The sequence below is a fragment of the Rosa chinensis genome, chromosome 7, assembly GCF_002994745.2.
Source record: "Rosa chinensis cultivar Old Blush chromosome 7, RchiOBHm-V2, whole genome shotgun sequence".
NCBI lineage: Eukaryota > Viridiplantae > Streptophyta > Magnoliopsida > Rosales > Rosaceae > Rosa > Rosa chinensis.
The window spans coordinates 69899925-69918599 of NC_037094.1; the positions used below are offsets into that span (position 1 = coordinate 69899925).

The following is an 18675-nucleotide window of genomic DNA, read 5'->3' on the forward strand; positions in this document are numbered from 1 at the left end:
AACCCTCTTCTTCATAATTTTTCACTCCAAAACATCTCCAATCTCCTCCAAACTTCATTCTTTTTCACCTTTGCTCTTCATCTAGCTAGCTTTCAATTTTTTTAGAAGATGCCTAACCCAAGACAATAGTGTTGAAAGGTCGCCGAAGATATAGCCTTGTGCATAGCTGTAGTTACCGTTGGTGAAGACGGCTCTAAGGGTACTAGTCAAGAGAAAAAAAAATTGTGGGAGCGTATACATGAAGTATACGAGACTTGCAAGCCTGCCGGAGGCGTGGTTAGATTGGGAGGAGAGTGTGACGGTCGTTGGAAAAAGATTAGACCGGCATGCCAAAGATGGCGTCAAGCTCTTAACAAAGCGGCACTTCTTCGAGGAAGTGGTGATAACGCCACCGACGAGGTAATCATCCTTATTCTTGACATTTTATTCTTATTTTTAAAATTAATTTTACCGTTATTTTAGCATGTTATGTATATTGACTTTCGTATAAATATATATAGTACTTGATTAATATCTTCTTATTTATAGGTATTACAAGCTAAGTCAATCTATCGTACCTTAGCTAAAGGAGAGGAGTTTGCGTTTGAGCATTATTGTCCAATATTAAAGGATACAAAAAAGTTTAGCAATCCTCCGGGCATGAATGTCGGTAGCTCAAGTTTTCCTACCTCTATCAACTTAGAGGATGACGGCACTCCCGCAAGTGACTCCCAAGCTCTTCAAATGTGCATGCACGCCCCCCAGGTCAAAAACCTCAAAAGGCTGCTAAGAAAAAATCCAGGCAAGACGAAACAGGTGAACTCTTATTGCAAATGCAAAGGATTACAGACCAAGGAGAGCGTGATCTCGAATACAGGCTGCGACTCAGGGAGGAGACTAAATTAGCTGAGCAGCACGCGGATGATGCTCACACAATGAAAGTGGATCCGTCAATTTTCACACCCAAAAAAAGGAGTTATTGGGAGAGGAAGCAAGCACAGATTATTGAGAGGGAGGAACAAAGCTCTAATGCTGGTGCATTTCGTCAACCCTCCTTTTCTCCAGAAGAAAATACACCACATAGTGAAGATGACTCTAACTTGGACCTCTACGTGCCAGTTCAAGAGACTCAATGGATGGGGAGAAATTAGAAATATTTTATTGCTTGTACTTTTTCACTTATGTTTTTCAATTATGAAATAAAATTGTTGCTATATTTTATAGTTAACAAATAAAAGCAAAAACTTGTTTTTATCTCACTTTTATTCATAACAATAAAACACACTGCATTACAAAAGCATAAACACACTAACAATAAAATAAAACCACACAACATTACAAAGCATAAACACACAAACAATCAAACCACACAATGGCCACATTGCCAATTATTGAAAGCGTGAAAATACAATCTCTTCATCTGCGGTTCCGCTCTGCTTGCAGCTTCATGTTCCAGAGGTGATTAACCAAATCTCCTTGAAGGACTCTATGCACAATTAGGCATCTAACCCCTGGTAACGGGTCATGAACTCCTCAAGTTCAAGACGGTTGCGCTCAACCTCATGATCATCCTCATACCTCTCATATATTTGTGCTTTCCTTGGTCTGGTGGGGATATCATCGGGGTCAAAAGGCGACTCTTCATCTTCTTCACGCTCATCATCGACAATCATGTTGTGCAAAATAATGCAGGTCATCATGATGTATGATAGATCCTCTCTATCCCATCCACGGGCGGGTCCTCTTACTATTGCAAAACGAGCTTGGAGAATGCCAAAAGCCCTCTCCACGTCTTTTCTGTATGACTCCTGCATCTTTGTAAAATGAGCTTGCTCTGGCGTAATTGGATTTCTAATTGCTTTCACAAAAGATCCCCATTTAGGGTAGATGCATGCCGTCGACTAGGTAGTAGCCAGTGGCGGAACCTGAAACTTCTCAATGGGGGGGCCAAAATATTAATAAATTTTTTTTTCAACAATTGATATTTCTATAAATTGATATTTACTATAAAATTCAAATACAAACAAATATTGAACAACAAAAATGAAAAATTATTTTTTCTTCATTTTCGATGCCATATATTAAGCATCCATTAATATTCTCCTTTAAATGCACCTTAATTAATAATTTATAGAATTCTTTAAGCTAAATAAGTCAACTAATGAAGTTAATTATTATAATTATCAGTTTACAAGGAGTAATTATTGTTAAGACTTCAATTTGGGGGGCCATGATTGTAAATTATAGTTTAATTTACTTTTAATTAGGATAAATACACAAGTCAATCAATAACTTAACAGCATTTTTCAAAATAATTTGGGGGGGGGGGGGGGGGGGGGGGCCAGGGCCCACTCCGGCCCCCATATAGTTCCGCCATTGGTAGTAGCATTGGCCATATTCTCTATCACCTACATGGTACGAAACTCGAGGAGCCTCACCTGTGCATATTTCGTTGAATAATGGAGACATTCCAAGTACATTAATATCATTAAGGGAACCTGGAAGTCCGAAATAGGCTTGCCAAATCCAAGCATCGTATGATGCGACCGCCTCCAGAATGATTGTGAGTTTTCCCTTATAACCAGTGAAGTGCCATTTCCATGAGGTTGGGCAGTTTTTCCACTGCCAGTGCATACAATCGAGACTTCCCGCCATTCAGGGGAACCCCTTTTGGAGGCAACATCGACCAACCGCTGCAAATCTGCCGGAGTTGGTCGACGAAGGTAATGATCGTGGTACACATTCCATATTGCTCTAGTAAAGTGCGACAAGATCTCCAAAGCTGTAGATTCAGCTACGTCTAGAAACTCATCACACAGGTCGGCCGGAAGCCCATAAGCAAGCATCCTCATAGCACAAGTCAGCTTTTGTTCGGTAGACAAACCAACTCTGCCGGAGGCATCATCAGTTTGCACGAAGTACGGATCGTGGTTGGCGACATCATGCATCATTTGGTCAAACACATGAGGTCGCATTCTGTACCTTCTACGAAATATATCACCCTGGAACCTGCACGGAGAAGTGAAGTATAGAGCTTTCAATCGTCGATCCATAGCTTCTCGATCTCTTACGATGTACTGGCGCCCGGGCTGTGAACCACCCCACTGTGATTCTTCCTCTTGGATCCTCAAGATATGAGAGGAAGCTGCCTGCATCACCAGGGCTCTTTGACGATTTCTTGTAATGGCATCTTCTTCCTCTTGCATAAGCAATTTCCGGAACCTATTCATTGCAACAAGGAACCAAAAATATAAAATGAAAAGGAAGTTCAGAATTTCTAAGCTTCTGATATGAGAAGAGATGTGTTTGTGAATTGGTGAGCTATGATGGAGTGAATGACTCCGTATTTATGGAGGGTTGGAAAATGATATCTGAAGATAGGATACGACACGTGGCAGATAAAAATAAAAAACGTAATCTAACTAGCCTTTCAACGACTGACACGTGGCACTATAATCGGTAATAAAGTTGAGATAGAAAATCTTATCTTATCACGTGATAAATAAAATCTCAACCGAGATAGAGATAAGATATCGGATCCGAATAGCATTGACACGTGGCACGAATATATAGATTCCCAAAAATAAATAAATAATTTTTTTTAATCAATTAATGACGATATATTATATAACATAATTATGTATGATATATAAATTCATATTGTAGTTAATTAATTCTCTAAAATGATTAATTTATTAAATGACTTTGGCTTTTGACTAAACATGGTTGGAGATGGAAAAATTGAATGAATAGTGATGACACTAGGGGAGTCAAATTTTGCATATGGCTTTGGCTTATGACTAAATGGTTGGAGATGCTCTAACACCAATGTATTTTTAGTTCACTCTAGCAACATATCAATCAGATAACCTCTCTAAAAATAATAAAATTATTTATTAACTAAATATTTTTGTTTCCCTTACATGTCATTCATTCTGCAATCGAGAAACACAATTCGCTCGATCAAAGTCGCTCTTCTTCTCTCTCGGCTCAAACCATAGTCCGCTGATCACCGCCACCGACCACAGCGACGCTGCTACGGTACGGTAACTCGCTCAAATTGCTTTCTCCGATTTCTTATCTGTTTATGTAATTGATTACCAGAGTTGATGATTTTGTGATTCTGGAGAAGGAGGAGACACTGAGGAGAGAGATCGGAGATCTAAAAATGGAGGTTGTGAGGTAGCGTCTGAGGAACAAGAGGATCAGGCTCTGTCGATTGATGGAGCTCTTTCTTGAGGTTGTGGTGCTCTTCGTTCTCTGCGGTTTCTTGTTTGCGATCACAGTCAGAGGAGATAGAGGTTCGTCAGAATTACCTTACTTAAGAATTCAGCTTTTACTGTGTAGTAATTAGTAGCTATCTCATTTTTTACTGTTCAGATTTACTATAGGAAGAGAGCTCGATTTACTATCGGGATATCCTTGAAATTTAAGGATTTTGCCCTTGTGGGTTAGAGGGTATGATTACAACTAAATTAGTACAAAACAACCGTTCTTCTCATGTCTAAGCTCAGATGAGTAACGGCCTTAATTCATCTGAACTTGAGCTTAACCCCATTACCAGAGGAAGAAGAAGAAAGTGGTGGAAGATCGAATGAGGATGTGGATTGGAGCGAAATCAAAACAAAGGGTAGTTTGGACATTTTACCCTTATTGGGGGTCTAAAATTTGAAAAATGGACCATGTTGTCGGTGCCAAGTCAGCTTGTGACGTCATGTTTGGAGCCAAATTTGAATTTTTTTATTTTTTTTATTTTTTATCAGGTAGTTAGATGTTAGTAACTCACACACCCATGCAGTGGTATCCCAACGCTAGGACACCTGCACCTACATTGAGGTGAAAGCCAGGCAAAACCAGACTAATCCACTGCACCGCAGACGCACGAACCCAAAGGGTCCCTCAAATTTGAAATTTAGACGTTGTTGATGGCAATTAGAAATACAGGGACCATTGTGATTAAAAAAAAAAAAAGATCGGAGACCAAATTGATTTTCAACCAAAGTTTGAGGGGGTAAACTGAATTTAATCCTTTATTTGAACATGATTGCTAGAGGCGCATGCCACTTGATTAAGTTTGAATGGGATGATAGCAAACCACCTCTAGTAATTGCACTGTGTGTAATTTTCTAGTTGCAGCAGCAGCAGGTGCAACAATAGAGCCTGGGTTAGCTTTTATATTCCTAAAAATAACAACATTTCTAGCTTTCCATAATTGCCAAATAATGATTTTCTCAAACATATCACCACAGAAAGGTTAGAGTAGATCTAAAAAAACCCTTTGAGCATAACGTGTAATAAAAAAAAATTTGTCGAAAATTGAATTTTTATTATTTTCATTTGAAACAACAAAGAATTAATGACTATATTCTCTAAATGTCACGGGGGCAATGTAGCAATTAAAGCAGATATTACCAAGGCTTTTGACACTCTTTCATGGGATTTTCTTCTGCATGTTCTTCAAGCCTTCGGTTTTCATGAGACTTTTGTGCAATGGGTTGAGGCTCTATTATTATCTGCTAAACTTTCTCTTCTCATCAATGGTAGGCCAGTGGGTTATTTTTCTTGTGGGCGAGGTGTGAGACAAGGTGACCCGCTCTCTCCTTTACTCTTTTGCTTGGCAGAAGAGGTTCTTAGTCGTGGTTTGTTAATGCTTGTATCTTCTGGACAATTGAAGCGCATTTCTTCTCCTAGAGGCACTTTCGCTCCATCTCATGTATTATTTGCAGATGATGTTATTGTGTTTTGTCAGGGGAATAGGCAAAATTTATTGAGGGTCATGAATTTCTTTGATGAATATAGTGGTGCTTCTGGCCAAATCATTAACAAGGATTTGTGCCCAGTTTTCATTTTGAAGCATATGCATAGTCGTCGACATTCTATCTCAGATTTCTTGAGTATTCCATTAGGGACAACTTTCATGTATTTGGGTATGGATATGGAGAGGACTCCCCAACTTCAAGAGCTTTGGTTAATATGCTTCACTACTAATTTGTGGTATATTTGGCATGCTAGAAATCAAATTAGATTTGAGAGCAGAGGGCATTTTCAGTTCTTAGTGTTTGTCGCCTAATCTCAGGGCATATCCAAGCAGCTAGTCGACTTGCAACAGGTCATATGCATAATACAATTCAAGATCTACGTATCTTTGAAAAATTTTGGTGCTTGTTGTAGACCGCGACGTCCTCCTAGAGTGGTTGAGGTTAATTGGCATCCCCCCATTATTGGGTGGATCAAGATTAATTTTGACGGTGCTTGGAAACATAAAGAGGGTATTGGAGGTTTTGGAGCTGTATTTCATGATTATAAAGGTCAGTTTATCGGTGCTTTTGCTTCTAACCTGGATATTCCTAGTTCTATTGTAGCAGAAGTAATGGCAGTTATTACGGCTATTGAGATTGCTTGGCTTCGCGATTGGAAACACATATGGCTAGAGGTAGATTGCTCTACTGTATTGGATTATATTTGCTCTCCTTGTCTTGTGCCTTGGCAACTTCGAGTACGTTGGTTAAATTGCTTTTATAGGATCTCACAAATGAACTTCAAATCTTCACACATATTTAGAGAAGGGAATAAGGTAGCAAATGCTCTAACTAATCATAGAACATCATTGTCGGAGCAAGTATGGTGGGATATGTAAAGGCGGAACCAGGATTTAAATCTTGGGGGGTCCAAGCCGTTACGTATATTTTTATTTTTGAAAAAAATACTTGAAAAATATTAGAAGAAATATTGTCAGATGTGTTTGCACAAAAACCTTCTAAAATGTTTGCTCGGATCCCTGTTGTATATAGACTAATGCACATTATAACTATTATTCATTTAGTAGTTTACGTTTTTTCTTAGAAAATTAATTCCCTTATTATTTATCCAAGAATTAGTCATGCATATCAGACTTCATTTGTCTTAATTGACAAAAGACTAGTATAATTATTTTTTGGGTACAGTAATAAATCTTATTGTTGGGTGAATAATAAAGTATATAATTTACCAAAAAAATAGTTAAGTAATTAGTAAACTAACTAATTTAGTTTCTTAATATTATCGATTTATGTTTTGACCTTTGATTAGTTATGATTTATGAGAAATTTTTGGGGCAGAGGGGTGGGGGGAGGGGGGTCCAATGCTTGAATTAAGCTCAGTTTTAAAAATCTCAAAGCCTAATTAGCTAGTTAATTGAGATTTACCAAAACATCTAGGGGGTCTGGACCCCTTCAGGCCTTGGAATGGATCCGCCCCTGGGAATATGCCTCCACCACTTCTCTTGTCGTTCTATGAGAGTGATGTTTTAAGTCTTCCACAGTTTAGATTTCGCTGACTTGTTTATGTTGCTTGTTTATTCTGGAGGTTTTGGTTAGGTCCCCGTCCATTGTCATTCGCATTTTTTTGACTTAATAAATTGGAGTGTTAGAGAGGTTGCTCCTTTGCTATTACTCATAGCATAAAAAAATGACTATATTCTCTTCAAAGTATTGCATTGAGGAGCAGTTTTTGGCTTTTTAGTGTTCTTGCCTTCTTGGTGGTGTACCTTATCCACCAAAGTATCTTTTGGTATGACTGATCATCATTTCAGGTTTGTGTTTTGTGGACACTGTGTTCTTCTTCATCCACTGAGTGCATTTTCAATATGTTTTCATCTAATGACACGTTTACTTACTTGGAATGGAAAATAATCATGAATCGGAGACAAGTGGAATAGGAGAAGAAAGGAATCGGTATTGATTCCGGATGAATGATTCCTAAACCCATCTCCCCCCTTCGTAATCGAATTCCTGAGTATTCAGGAATCGATTCCTGATAAGGAGGTGAGACCTACATCCATTCCGATTCCTTCGTGTGTTAGTAAACGCATAAATTCTTTTACCCGGAATCATTCCGATTCTTTTATGAGTTAGTAAACTCAGGAATGTTTTTATCCCATAATCATTCTCTTTCCTTCCAAGTAAGTAAACGTGCCCTAAATGTTATTAGTAGTGTTCTAAATCTTTATGGCATGAAATCATAACAATCCAAAACATTATTGAAATTTGAATTTTTATTATCTTCATTTGAAACAATAAAGAAAGGGAATTGTAGAATTAATTAATATATTATCTACATATACTCTAGCGTGTTCTCAACTCCTAATTACTCTCAAACAAGAGTAGAACAAGTTGAGGTTGAAGGGTCAAACAAAGCAGGAAGCAAGTACTTCTTCCCATTCAAACCATTGGCATTGTAGCTGGCACCAGTTGTAGCATCAACCAAGAGGTCTCCGGCGTAACCAGGATAAGCTCCTTTCCCATAGACACCAGGACAAGCCGAAGCAGCCTCTAATGGAGCCTCTTTGGGACCTTGGTAGAACCCATTTCCAAAAGGGTTGGTCACAGTCCCCGCCAAAAGACTAGCTAGATTGATGATCATACCGTCCAAACCCACATCATTGTTGGGTGCAACCAAAGGTGGAGATTGTGGTCCGTAAATTGGCTGATGGAATGGCCAAGCACATTGACCCGGGCATTGGATCTCGGAGTTTCCGACCCAGATGTAAGCAAACTTGGAGCTCTTGCCTCTGATGAAAGAGCTCTTTGAAGACCCGTGTGTACCACATTTGCTGGAGCAGAACCCATCAATTAGAACATCTGATGAGGTCAAGACAACATTGATGGCATTACTCTGGCCACCCTTGGCTGCCAACTGTTTGATGTGTTTGCCAACAGATAGGGACTTGCCCAGAGAGTAGCTCTCGTCGAGGATTTGGGTACCCAATGATAGGGAAAGAGATGATGTTTTCTTGGCATTGGAGAGGTGGTAGTATTTCTCTATGGATTTCCACCATGTAGCAACTGATGGTTGGTTTGTAGATGGAGAATAAGTGGAAAGGGAGGTGATGAAATCGGAAACAATTGCGCGCTGCGAAGGCTTGAATTTCCCATACCAGATCAAATTGATGGAGATTTTGCCAGTGAGAAGAGGGCCATTGTGGTATTGGAATAGTATAGGCTGCTGGGTTTGGTCTGAGGTCTCAGCAAGGCTCCTAGCTGCTGAGCCAAAATAGAACAAAGAGATGAGCAGGACTAGTTGTAGAAGTAGATAAGAGGAAGCAAAAGCAGCCATGGTTTGGATAGCAAAGCTACAAGTTTGGAAATTGAGAGTTTAGTGATTTTACAAAAGAGGTATGGAGCTCAAGGTTTGGTGGGTTGGTACGGTATATGAAGATGCATATATATAGTGCTGAAGACTTGGGGGAAAGAAAGTGCATGGAAGGAGCAAAAGAAAGGTTGGATTTGATGGGGGTAAGGTGAGAGAGCTACAGGCCAGCAGGACAACGCGTTGCATTTTAAATTGGGGTTGCTTTTGCTCTGGCTTTTCAACCCAACCTAAGGGCTAAGACTATATGACAGGGTTTATCCAGCCAAAGTTAGTTAGGACGAATACGACCGTGATCAATGGGATGAAAGGGAAAGTTGTGCAAGGTAGCCTGTTTTGCGTAACTTTGAATGTAGTTTTTATAATCGCTATTGTCATGAAGCAAAACCATGATCAAAATACTAATTAGAAGCTATGAGTATTTTCCACAATAAATATAATGGCTTCTTTTCTTGAATGATGAAAAATGGACAATGCAGTCTCCACTGGTTCGGTTTGCGTCATCTGGCATATCATTTTCTTTTCTCATTGTAAATGTCTGACTTGGGAGGTTTTCTACACTTTCTTCTCGGACAAATAGTGTATCCCCATATTTAATTTTGTCTTTTACAATCCGTTATACTCATTTTTCAAACCAAATGATATTTATAATTTTTTCTTTTATATTCCGCTTTTTGGTGGGCAAAATAAGATTGAATATGCAACTCATTAGATTGAAAGAAAATTGTTGAATTTTTAAAATGGTAAGAAGATTTATTGTCTCATGAAAGCAACTTGTACTGTCCGATCCTCACATATTGTAGGATAACACTCCTTGTAATTAAATCCATCTACTTCCTACTTCCTAGTTCCCTCAACTTGAATCTAATTAATTTAGTAGATGTGAACTATTGGATCGGATGTGGTTCGGAAAAGTGCTTGTGGATGTGGGAGTGGTCATTTATAAATAAAACAGAATACAGACGAAGGTAGATGTGAGAAGAGGTGCAGCTGATTTAAAAGTCAGTGCATGCCTCACAGGGTTTCAATTTCCAGTGGTGCAAGTTATACAGATGAGCTGGTGTGTAGCCTTCTGCCATGAAAGATTTTGATTTTGACTTTGATTGTTCTCTTTAGATAGCCATTGTAGGAGACAAGACTCTTCTTTGTATCTTCTCCTATCTTGAAGAACACAACAAAATCCATTACTCATAGTATGGACATTCCACTTGTGATCGTGATGAACAAATATAGTAAAACCTAGTCAACTTTCGTGCGCTCGGTTGGTGGAGCGCTATACTTTAATAGCAACGAGAAAGAGGCAAATTAAGTGAGATCGTGTTTCTGTGGAAGCTACTGATGTTGTGATCTTATATAGAATTTCTTCACATGTATACCAATTCATCTCAAGACAAGGCCTCTCCTTTGGAATCTTACTTGGGTTTTGACTTTGATATCTTTTTCTTTTGGTGACCTTGAGAGACAAGACTCTCCTTCCTCTGTATCTTCCTTTTCAGCTTATTCTGATCATCCATGTAGATTAATACTGACTTTGCTTAATATATTTCATATAGTTCTAGCTCTCTTTCCAATATTCGATTATTACTATATCTTGCAAATCCACTGTAGATTGGGATACACTGATTTCATAAGAAATGACATGTTTGATTCGATCTAACAGCCAGGTAGCCCAGTTTTTATGTGAGGGTTGTTGGTTTGTGGCACATTGTATATAATTTATTAGCAAGAAAGAGAGCAAATTAAAGTACGGATGTTTCACGACATTAGTGATTTTAATATATTTATTTTTGATAGTGTTAGACTAACTCAATGCAATGGTAGACCAACTCCTTAAAAAGTATCTGTTAAATTATTATCGTAAAAATTTGATATATTACTATCTACCATTACAGAAACTCAATGTTTTCGATATTACTATACCGTGGACTTTCCTGTTAGCAATGATGAATTACCAATCTTTGAATTCCCTACTTAATCGATCACCTTCAGCAAAACAGCCAACTTGATTAGTTTGCAGGTGAGCTAACACGTACCAGAATTATCTGGTGCTGGAAGCAAAGCTCGAGATAATTGGGGGTTAGTTCTTCAATCTTTATGAACTGAATGTCTGAATTTTGTCTCAGTTTTGAAGTCTAGAGGTGAAGAACCTGGAATCCTGGATGGAGGTGACCCATACAAAGGTTTCATGAATAATATACATATCCAGATATCCAGAGTAGTGCGGTGGGTGGTTTAGTTTACGACATTACGAGCATGATTGTCAGACACGTGTACACAGGCGGACCCGGGGTCGAAGATATATGTGACCTGGGCCATGGAGGCCGGAGTGTGAAATGCATGTGGTGGAGCAGAGAGAGATGGACATGATGCACTGTGTATAGTGCTCCTTGGACAATACTGCACTATTAAGAGTGTTCTCAAAGGAATTATGGTTTCTAAGGACCTACCAGTTATGGAACAAAGATTGACAAACAATGGAAGTGTGGGAAGGGGGAACGTATGTATGGTAAAGATCCACAAAAACAGCCCTTGAATTTAAGGGTCTTTTTTTTTGTTAGGTCAATCCTTGAAATTTAAAGATTTTGCCCTTGTGGATTAGAGGGTTTCATTACAACTAAACTAATACAAAACAACGCCCTTAATTCGTCTGAACTTGATCTTACTAGGGAAGGTCTATTGATTTGATGGAGCAAGATCAAAACGCATTCTAGCTATATTTCATCTCTAAATCTTGCTTATATGACACGCCACTAAGCTAAGAATGTTACACAGTTGCCTTAATAATCCATGCATTGCAATAGCATATCCATAAGCTTTTCTACATGCAGTTTATAGTGCATACTCCCTCTTATTGAGGAATTATGCAAACATTTCACCCAATAACCATATAGAAAACTTTACACAACTTATAAAATGTGAAGCTCTTCATGACTTATTAACGGTTTGACTAAAAACAACTGATTATATTCATTATTTGCTTTTTGTAAAAGTAAATTGAATTGTAATTAGTCTACTCATTTCATTTCATAGCTCCCTTATATAGGGAGAGAATTACAATGGAAATATCAATTACAATGATGACATTAAATGTTAATTGATCCGTAATCGTGCTAATTGATGGTAGTCGCTGATTTCTTAATTCCCTCTCCGTCAGTCGCTTTGAGGAATGCACATAATATGTTTTTCTTTTAACACTTTTAGTTTATTTTATTTTTTTTAGATAATACTTTTAGTTTATTTCACTATACAGAAAATATAAAATGTGAAGAACAACTAAATATATATGCTCATAACACCCTTCTCATGTACTGCATTGAGGAGGTGTATTGGGCTTTTTAGTATTCTTGGTGATGTACCTTATCAAGGAAAGTATTTTTTGGTATGACCAATCATCGTTTTAGTTTAATTTTTTGTGAACTCCATGTTGTTCTTTATCCATTGAGTGCATTTTTAATATGTTTTTCCTCTAAATGTCATTATTAGTGTTGTATATTTTATGGTATGAAATCGTAACAATCCAAATATTGTTGAAATTAACCACCGCATATGGTCGAGTACTCGAGTTGATAAGAGTCTCCTGATCTTGGTGTGGTGTAACACCCTGGACCCGATTAATCTAAAGAGTCAATTAAAAAAAAATCAGTCTATTTCAAATCCTTCCATTGAGTTTCTTCTTATTATTATCTTTATTATTTAAACATCAATTGAAAACGAAACAATAGCACACGATCTAAAGATCGATACCAGGATCGATCATTTGATCTTACCACTGTTAGCAAAAGCTATGCATGATAGAAGTTATAGTATTTAGGTCAGTTGAGGGCATAATTGTTATTTTGTGAAAAGTTAGTATAAATATATTGGGGACTCATGAAGCTGCGGGAGCCTTGTCCGCATCTCTCTTGGTTTCTATGGAATTCTCTCTCTCTCTCTCTCTCTCTCTCTCTCTCTCTCTCTCTCTCTCTCTCTCTCTCTCTCTCTCTCTCTCTCTCTCTCTCTCTCTCTTCTCTTGCACGAATGTACAAAGCTTTTTGCTTCCTTTACATCACCAATAAATAACATAGCAAGACATAGGGTTCGATATCAATTATCAAGCCGATTACAATTTTTTGAATGGAAGTTTCACGTCAATTTCGCGAAGCCAAGCGTTTTTGTTCTTTACTTAGTCTCTCTCTTGTTGTTGACACATATCACGCCAAGTGACAGGACCCGCCCCAGATTTCACCCTAAAATCCGAACTGGCCCTGCGGGGCCTACCTTAGAAGAAATTCTTCCAAAATTTTGGCAGAACTTCCCCTAAAATGGACTATCCAAAACCTGTAGAAAGGAAATTTACACTTCTAAATCACCCATCCTTATTCTCCTGGAGCCACCCTGCTCCCCAAATCACAACATCGTCCAATTCACATAACACAAAACGTAACTTGAATAACATTAATCTCACAGGTAGTCAGAGCAATTCTAATAAAAAGGGTAAACAAGGAAAACCTACTTCAAAGGAAAACGCGGAAGCCATGCTGTTGACTATGCCTCAACTCCATGTACGCCCGACCTCAACTAATTTCATTTGCAAACTGGGCATTTGAAACCGAAGGACCTAGGGGAAAGTAATTGAGAAACACGTCAGCGTGAGTGGACAAAAATAAACAACTAAATAAATAATTTAAAAGAAATGAAGTTGTATTACTTTTCCACGGATTTAAATTCATAAAACTTCGATGCATGCAACGTTGATAAAATGTATGTCGTTAAAACTCGGAGTCTCGTGAAAACATACTAGTCCCCGCTGGTTAAGAGAATCGGACTAGCCCCGCTAGTCAAGTAACAAATAAAAGGAAATGGGGAAGAAATGTCACCATATAGGTACGGTAAAGGAACCCCTAACCTCGACTGCCACCCACACATAGATTGTGTGAGGAGGAGACTAATAATCTCGACTACCACTCACGTGAGGAGGAGAATAAATCACCTCAACTGCCACTCACAAACACAAAGTAAGTGAGGAGGAGACACAATCCAAATGACCCGAGTATGGTGAGGAAAACAATCGAAAACCAATAAATCCATAAAGCTTCCCTAATATCTCAAGAGAAAAAGGTATATTCCAATGACGTGGCCCCGCACCGCCGCACGCCAAAATATTCTCGAAATCATAACAAATAGGCGAGATCAAATTATAACTCGCAGTTCAGAAACAAAACCGAATCAAGAATCCTCAATAAGGCATTCCCAATGCCAAAACCGAAAGTCGATAAATAAACAAGAAATAGAATTCCATCGAAATCTCATTTCAAAAACTCTTTCAGAAATCTCAAATCGACGAATGAAAATAAATATGAAATTCCGGAAATCACCTCGGAAAAAATAATTCGTCAAAAATCAACATAAATTATAAATTCGAATCCGAGCATAGCAAATTAATATCCGCAAGTCATAACCGAGATAAATCGTAATCAAATTCTGAAATCAATTCATATGCTCGAAAAGTAATATGTTAATTAAATAAAGCAGTAATTCAAGAAAATAAACGCATGCATCATTATTTAAAACAAAAGTCCACTCACAGTACTATTCAGGGGATCACGCATATGAGTTCCTTCGTCGAGTAATAACTCGGTACGTCGCCCTGTACACAATTATTTTCCGTGAATAACTATTCAACAGTTAAATACGATTCCCAAAATAAATCATCATAAATCATCTCTCCACTTCTTCTCGGATTCAACCCAAATTTTTCGTCTAATACCAATTCGTTATCTTAAAGGTTCCAAGTCAGAACCGAGAGATATCCGACGGTCGGATTCTCGTAAATCGATAATCGAAATCCTAAATTTTCAGGAATTCATAATCGATTAAAAACTTCTCCAATTCCAACCAAATTCACATATTCAACCTCTACAAAAATTATAGGATTTAACTAGCTAAAAAAAAGAATTTAAATTACGGTTTAAACGCCATCACTGTTCACGCACCGCACTGTTCACGTGCGGCACTGTTTATGCGGCGGCCAACTCCTCCTCCGGCCACCAAATTTCAACCACAGAATCATCTCAACATTCTAAGCATCTTTCATAACTGCAACAAGTTCCAATTTTACATTTAAACATTTAAAATCGGCCGGTGAAGAAAACCCAGAAATTTCAACCCTAGAATCGGGGATTTCTTCGATTCTCCTTCCTCCGGCTGAATTGGAGCAAGAGAGTTGGTGTTTTAGGACCGTGGAGAACGGGGCTAAAAAGCCCAAACGGTAGCGCCACCTAAAATGGCCGGAAAATTGCAAATCGGTCGGAAAATTAGAAAATGAGCTCGTCGAAGATTGGAGTTGCTGCGCCGTCTACCACCGTTAATACTGCACACCGCTGCCACAGGGAAGATGAGGCTGTCCAGAAAAATCCGGTTCCACGGTTGGGGGTGGCCAGAAACGTCGCCAATGAGGCCGGGAAGCCCACTGCTGGCCATCTCTCTCTCTCTTCACGAGTTCTCTCTCTCTCTCTCTCTCTCTCTCTCTCTCTCTCTCTCTCTCCGATTTCCAGAAATGGAAATCCCAATGTGGAAAGTTTCCCTTGGGGGAAACTTCCACTTATATCTAAATGAGTCCCAAAATTAAAAAATTGCCACTACGTTTCAACCCTTATAACTTCCTCGCTACAACTCTGATTTTAACGTGCCACATATGCACGCGCTTTGTTTAAAATTTGGGCTGATCACAAAGTCAACTTTTAGGGCCACTAAAAGTACCGAAACGTCAGTAAAAGTGAAAGTAAAGATTGTTTACCTTCCAAATGCCAAGTAAACCGATAAATTCTAAGTTCGGGATGTTACACCAAGAATGGCATCACCATCTCTGATTCTCGCAAAGAACTTGTCAACTAAGCGATGGGCTGATGAGAAAACGCTGAGGTACACACTCCCTCATTTTCAACTCAAAGGCAACATGCAAGAGAAGTGACTCTATTGAATTTGCCTGATCAAAGTTAAACTTGGTGAAATTCTGGGTTGGGGTGAATTCAATTCGGGCCCAGGGTATGACATGTGGAACCCCCACATCCGGGTTCAAATCTCGCTGACGATGATTGGAGTTTAAATCTAAATCTATTCTTAATGATCAGGAGGAGGAAGCATTTTAAATACCAATAGATTAGTTTCTGGATCTTAAAAACCTTTAAGGATAATGTGTAATAAAAAATAAATAAAAAACACATCGTCAAAATTTGAATTTTTATTATTTCCATTTGAAACAATAAAGAAGAATTAATGACTATATTCTCTATAAAGTATCGCATTGAGGAGGAGTATTTGGCTTTTTAGTGTTCTTGCCTTCTTGGTGGTGTACCTCATCCACCAAAGTATTTTTTGGTATGACTTATCATCATTTCAGGTTTGTGTTTTGTAGACACCATGTTGCTCTTTATCCATTGAGTGCATTTTCAATATGTTTTTCATCTAAATCTCATTATCAGTATTATATATCGTCATGGTATGAAGTCTTAACAATCCAAAACGAAAGGTGAAAAAAAACATCCCTATCAGCACCGCTCTAAAGCTCTTAAACTAGGAAAAACCTATTCCAAGCACGACGGCCTCTCGTCAATCCTCTACTCTCCCTTTCAACATGGCTGCCTCCTTGATATGTGCCCTATCTCAATTTACCGATTTACTAGTCATTCGGACGGTAAACAACATTTGCTTTCACTTTTAACTTCGTTTAGGTACTTTTATGGGCCCTAAAAGTTGACTTTTTGTTTCATTCATTATTTGAGAAAATTTTATTCACGGCAGTTATAGAGGACATCAAACCGAGTTCGTGAACATGTGGCACACTCAAATCGGAGTTCGTATGGAGAAGTTATGATCTAAAATGTAAAAGTTACTGTTCCAGTAATTTGGCTATAAATAGAAATTTCACCTTAGGTAAGTTGCCATTTCCGGAAATCACCATTTTACCACTGTTCACTTTCTCTCTCCCATTTTCGAAATTCGGCGGGTTTCTCCGTCGTCCGGCTGAACCAATACGCTGCACCGGCAGCATTGTCTAGATTCCTTATAGGTTACATGTTGATAAATGTGTATTATTTTTCAATTTATTTTTCTAGATTGCTCTAATGACCAGCTTTCAATTGTATTAGTAGAAATTTTATTGATATTGGAGATTTGACTTTCAGTGTTTTTTTACGTTATCTGTTGGAGAGTTGGTTATGAATTGTGGGGAGCAGGTAGGCTCTAGGAGTTGAGGATAGATATGTTCATTGAGGAATGTTAGATTGTTTTTACAGGTTTTGGGTTGTCCACTTTTAGGGGAAGTTCCGCCAAATTTTTAGTATAATTTCTTCTAAGGTAGTCCGCGCAGGGCCACTTCAGATTTCAGGATGAAATCCAAGACAGGTCCTCTATTTCTGCCATCAGATGACAGTGACGGTGAATCGAAGAAAAAACCCGATTTCGACGGTAGTGCTACTGACCAATTCGATTGCTGGATTCCGGCCATCTCCAGCTATATATGAAACCGGTAGGTTTTGTAGCTCATTATCCGCAAATCAATCCTTACAAGCCTCTTGATCCAATCCGAAGCATGGAGGATGAATTGAGTTTTGGAAGATTTTTGGGAAAAACTCGGCCTCTTGCCTTTAGAGCTTAATTCCGGCCATTCAAGGTATTTTTGGACTTTGATGTAGTTGAGAAATTTGTTGTGGATGTTGTGTGGAACATTTTGATGTAGATAGTGAGACCTAATTTGGGGGTCAGAGATAGTGTTGCGCGGGCCCACGTGCCACCACTGTTGGTGACACGTGGGGGTGTGTGGGGCCGATTCTGGCTTTCTATTTTGGTCGGTTGGGTTCCTTCTAGCTTGTAGAACTTTTGATATGAGTTTGGTGGAAATCGAAGAAAGTTTGGTATCGATTGGAAATTGCTTAGGAGTTTCGGGTGTTGTTTTCCAGAGATCCAAAAGTTGGATTTGCTTCATTTCTATTCTTGAATGCTAGAAATGATGAAACAATATTATGGGTGAAGTTTGGTCAGAATTCGAGGAGTTTTGGAACTTCTGGGTTTCAAAGGGGCGAAGATATCTAGTTTTCGGTTTATTTATTATGAATTATTTCAGACTTTCCGTTCGGTTATTTAAAATGTATTGTTGTGCACGGGATGACATACCGAGCCACTGCTCGATGAGGAACCTTTATACGTGACTACCGACATTGTACTGTGAGTGGACTTTGATTTTAAATAATGCATGCACTTATATTATGAATTAATGATTTATTCGTTTATCGTTTCATTTATTGAGCTTATTATTTGGTTTTAGATTATGATTTGGGCATATGATCTGATTTCAGAATTTGATATCGATTTACCTCGTGGATTTGCTTTCAATGATGATTTCGGAGATTTAATTGTGATTTATTTCGATGATGACTTTTGGGAAATATTTTGCCTTGCCATTCGTTTGACTTTGAGTTTTCGATGATTTATCTCCGAGAAATAGCTATCATTTGGAATCATGAACTTATTTTTAATCTCACTTATTTTACTCATTGATTGATTTGAGAATATCTTGATATGTGGGACACGTCA

The 18675-nt window shown here is 38.4% G+C and overlaps 2 protein-coding genes across 2 annotated transcripts; both read right to left on the reverse strand.

The window, feature by feature from the left end:
• Nucleotides 1–2387: 2387 nt before the first annotated feature.
• LOC112178502 lies at nt 2388–3209 on the reverse strand. Its single transcript, XM_024316640.1, has one exon. The coding sequence runs from the start codon at nt 3207–3209 to the stop codon at nt 2388–2390; it is 822 nt and encodes a 273-aa protein (XP_024172408.1).
• A 4826-nt stretch (nt 3210–8035) lies between these two features.
• LOC112179127 (protein PHOSPHATE-INDUCED 1) lies at nt 8036–9174 on the reverse strand. The gene has a single exon (XM_024317458.2). The coding sequence runs from the start codon at nt 9070–9072 to the stop codon at nt 8110–8112; it is 963 nt and encodes a 320-aa protein (XP_024173226.1). The 5' UTR covers nt 9073–9174; the 3' UTR covers nt 8036–8109.
• Nucleotides 9175–18675: the final 9501 nt, after the last annotated feature.